The 4,598-nt window shown below is 49.3% G+C and overlaps 1 protein-coding gene across 1 annotated transcript in view; it reads left to right on the top strand.

Moving 5' to 3' along the window:
* Positions 1–4,598, top strand: part of KCTD2 (potassium channel tetramerization domain containing 2) — a 17,607-nt gene that overhangs the window by 9,956 nt on the left and 3,053 nt on the right. Inside the window, exon 6 of the mRNA XM_006145932.2 lies at positions 2,653–2,748. Coding sequence (XP_006145994.2) covers positions 2,653–2,748 — 96 coding nt within the window. The remainder of the gene's footprint in view (positions 1–2,652; positions 2,749–4,598) is intronic.

The raw sequence follows: 4,598 nt of genomic DNA, 5'->3' as shown, positions 1-4,598 counted from the left end.
TTTTGAGAGGTTTTTGCTATAGGGCCCGTGCACTCGCCAGACAGACAGAGAGAGACAGAGAGTGAGAAATCACCCCCCAGGGGGGATGGTCATGCCGCAATCCCTTCTCCTCCATTTTCCTCTTGGGATCTTGGGCATGCACGCACACACACCCAGCGTGAGTTTTAAGCCACCGGGTCCGGGACGCGAACTGCGGTCAACTACATGGGAGTCCAGCGACATAGCCATTACACTAACTGCTGGTCCTGAATCATCTTTGAAAAAAATACCAGGGCCTGCAGGTAGCATGGTGGTTGAGGGTCTGGACTCCCACATGGCTGACCACGGTTTGAGTCCCAGACCTGGTGGCTTGCTTTCTCACTTTCCTTCTCTCTCTCTCTGACCAAACTGGAAAATAATGGTGATAATAATAAAGTTAAATTAAAAAAAAAATTCTTTTTTTTTTTTTTTGAGAGGTTTTCGCTATAGGGCACGTGCGCTCGCCAGACAGACAGACAGAGACAGAGAGACAGAAAGCGAGAAATCACCCCCCAGGGGAGATGGTCACGCCGCAATCCCTTCTCCTCCATTCTCCTCTCAGGATCTTGGGCACACACGCACATGCGCCCAGCGTGAGTTTTAAGCCACCGGGTCTGGGATGCGAACCGCAGTCGACTACGTGGGAGTCCAGCGACATAGCCATTACGCCAACTGCTGGTCCCAGTATAAATTTTAACGGTACCGTGGGTTATATAATTCGAGCCCATTCTAGTCATGGTACCCGAACGGTGTCTGTTCTTTGCAGATAGCCAGTTCCTAGACAGCATTGTAAGGTTTCTATTTGATGACAGCAATTACGTTAATTAGTCCTCTGGGTTCTGAAGGCTTGTGGATCTTTACCCAGTTGGAAACTTTGTTCCGGGAATGTCAAGACCTTTTTGATGTCCATTGATCTTTCCATCTGTCCTTTTCGGTTAGGGAAACTGAGAAATGGACGTGATGTTCAGAGACACCCTCGTTCGCACTTGTCTTTCTTGGCTCTGAAATGAACCTGGCCATGTGTAAATTCCTAAACATGGCATCTCCTTCGCTCCCCTCTCGCAGGGCCAGCTCACTTCCCTCCTGGAGAGGCACCTCTGGCCCATGGGTGACTTCTCCGGTGCTCCGACAGCAGCCTGGTGCCCTGGGATTTGGTTCAGTGCCGACCTAGGGTCAGACTCCCCAGGCTTAGGGCTAGTCCCACAGACCGCTCTCACTTCAGATGCCAGCTGCCAAGTCCTGGTCTCAGGCTGCACCTCTGTCTCACTTGGCTGCAGATTCAGGGAATCCCGTGACAACCCCCCTCAGGTTTGATGATGTGCTAGGACAGCTCACAGAGCTCAGGAAAATGCTGTACTTACCTTAGAGTTTAGCTGAAGGATACAACTGGGCAGCCCAGTGGCGTACTTACGATGAGGTCTGAAAGGGCCCGTGGTTCAGGAGCCCCAGTGCCGTGGAGTCAGGGTGCACCACCCTCCAGCCTGGACATGCACAGCAATGAAACTCCCCCGTCCCCTCCATGTAGGAGGATTTATGAAGGTCTCATGTAGACGTGAAGGATTAAACAGTTGGCCACTGGTGACTGGGCTTGATCTCCAGCCCCTCTTTCCTCCCCACAGGTTGGGAAGGTCAGGTTTGGGGCGTGAGGTTCCAAGGTGAGGTCTTTCAGGCAGTCAGCCCCATCCTGAAGCTCTCTGGCGCTCTCCCTTCTGCCCTTAGGAGTCTCCTCATTAGCATACAGAAGACCTCTTATTACTCAGGAAATTCCAAGTGTTTAGGGAGCTCTTGTACCAGGAATTTTGGTAAAAACCCAAAATTGATTTTATTATCACACACTTCTGTAACAGGGTGTTACCGTCCGCCACTGAAACACTCAGGTAGCATCAGTAGAGGGTTAAGCAGTTTGAACATTTCTACATTATAGGGTTCCTGTTTAATATCTTACTACATTATTCCTTTAATTACATCACTCTGAGTAAACCAGAACACAGTGTATATTTTCCATATGTATATCAGATATAAGCAAGTTCAGGAAACTACTTTCTTGGGCAAAAAATGGATGAAATTGTTTGTCAGCATAGCTGCTCAGTTAATGGGAACCAGCAGTTAGCGTAATGGCTATGTCACTGGATTCCTACGTAGTCGACCACGGTTCGTGTCCCGGACCTGGTGGCTTAAAACTCACGCCGGGCGCATGTGCGTGCGTGCCCAAGATCCCGAGAGGAGAATGGAGGAGAAGGGATTGCGGCGTGACCATCCCCCCTGGGGGGTGATTTCTCGCTTTCTGTCTCTATGTCTCTCTCTGTCTGTCTGGCGAGCACACGCGCCCTACAGTGAAAATCTCTCTCCAAAAAAAAAAAAAGAAAATGGGGAATAGCTGCTCAGTTAAATTCTCCCGCTGAAGTTCAGAATTATTTTATCCACTGATTCATGTTCTTAGACTTTTTATTTCCATTCAGGACATTTCTATTGAAAAATTATGGTGCAACTTGTAATGGGTCACTGGGCAGCTCGGAATAACCTCCAAGCAGATTCCGCTTGGGTGTTGACCCCCCGAAGAGCCTCTCCGAGGCCGCCGCGCCCTGTGGTCGGTCTGGCTCGGCTGCCAGCTCACGGTCTGCTTGCTCGTCGCAGGGCCCGGTGAAGCACGTGTACAGAGTCCTGCAGTGTCAGGAGGAGGAGCTCACCCAAATGGTCTCCACCATGTCTGATGGTTGGAAATTTGAGCAGGTATGTTTCTCGCGGAGCAGTGACTCGGTGCCTTATCCTGGGGGGTCGCAGTTCTTCCAGAGCCTCTGACCAGAGTTGGTTAATAATGCTGGGAGATCAGGTAGCATGGTGGGTAAGGGCACTGGACTCCCACATGGCTGACTGCGGTTTGAGTCCTGACCTGGTGGTGTGCTTTCTCACTTTTCCTCTCTCTCCCATTCTGTCCCTCTCTGGTAGAATTTAAATAAATAAAGTCAAATGAAATCATTCTTTTAAAAAAATGGAAATAAAGAGCAGGCCAGCTCCATGGCCTAGTAGATAAGGCAGCCAGATCCCACATGGCCAACTGTTCTGTTCGAGCGTCAGACCCAATAACTTGAAAAACATGCTGGGCATGTGAGGGTGCGCCCAGAACCCCCAGGGGAGGAAGAGACAGGGAAAGGATTGTGGAATAATCATGCCCCATGGTGGTGCTTTTTCCTCTCTCTGTCTCTCTGGCAAATACAGACCCTCTAGCAAAAAAAAGGATAAGAGCATTGCCCTTGGGGAGAGAGCGCTCCGGGTGCGGGTGTTTGCTCAGCGGTGCACAGTGAGTTGGGGTGAGATGGGAGAGTACCCTGCCTCCCAGCTTCATAACCAGAGCTCCTCCTGGCTGTGCCCAGGGAAGCCAGCGAGCTTGTTTAGGCTTGAAAGTGCTTCTTCCCTGAGAGGGATTCCTCTCACCAGGGCTTTGTGGATGCATTCCAGCATGAGAATCTGCAGAAGACTGCGACTCAACAAGCCTTCCTTTCCTCTTCCAGGGCCCAAACTCTCTAATTCAGTTTCAGTCAGCAATAATCGTGCCTCAGATAAACCTCATTGGTTCTGATACTGCCACCGTGCAGGGCCAGGCCTTTCTCATTCTGGATGTATGAACGATGCGCCGCGAAAACCCTGGTGAACAGCCCTGTCAGGGACCAGGCGCTGAGACCGTCACGTGGTCGTTCCATCCTTTTTTTTCTTTCACTTTGGTCCTTTGAGCCTTGTGCTTATGATCGAGATCACAAAACACAGCCGCTGAGTCGGAGTTTTACCATTTTCTTCCATTAGATGGCAGGATTGTTCACTTCTTCTAGTGCTTCAAACCGCAGGACAGCTTTGAGTGAATGTAGTTTTACGTGGCTAGTCCTGTCATGAAGTTTAGAGCTGAAGAGGCCAGCTCACCCCACGCTGCATACATGCTTTGAAAACCCATATTGTAAACAAAGACGTACAATTAAATGTAAACTAATAAATTATAAATTTTTTTAAAAGCCAACTCAGCTGTTTCCCTAAGTGTACCTTTTAAAATGAAGTTATGAGGGGGGGGAGAAAAAATAATTTTTTTTTTCTGGAGAGATTTTTGCTATAGGGCATGTGTGCTTGCCAGAAAGACAGAGACAGAAAGCGAGAAATCATCCCCCAGGGTGATGGCCACACCACAGTCCCTTCTCCTCCATTCTCCTCTCGGGATCTAGGGCATGCACACACACACGCGCCCTGCGTGAGTTTAAGCCACTGGGCCCGGAACTTGAACCACAGTCTACTACATGGGAGTCCAGCGACATAGCCATTACACCAACTGCTGGTCCCAAAGAATTATTTTATTTAACTTTATTTATTTATTTACTTATTTTTCAACTTAACCAGAGAGGGACAGAGAAAGAGAGAGAGAGTGACAAAGCAAGCCACCAGGTCTGGGAGTCAAACTGAAGTCAGCCATGTGAGGCTCCAGTGTTCCTAACCACCATGCCACCTGCCAGCCCCAGAAATAAATAAATTTAAAAAGTAATAAAATTGGGACTGGCAGGTGGCATGGCACTGGACTCCTGCATGGCCAACCATGGTTCGAG

This window comes from Tupaia chinensis, unplaced genomic scaffold (genome assembly GCF_000334495.1).
Source record: "Tupaia chinensis unplaced genomic scaffold, TupChi_1.0 Scaffold000159_1, whole genome shotgun sequence".
Lineage (NCBI taxonomy): Eukaryota > Metazoa > Chordata > Mammalia > Scandentia > Tupaiidae > Tupaia > Tupaia belangeri.
Note: the sequence above shows the minus strand (reverse complement) of the source record. Positions and strands in the feature narration are given on the sequence as shown.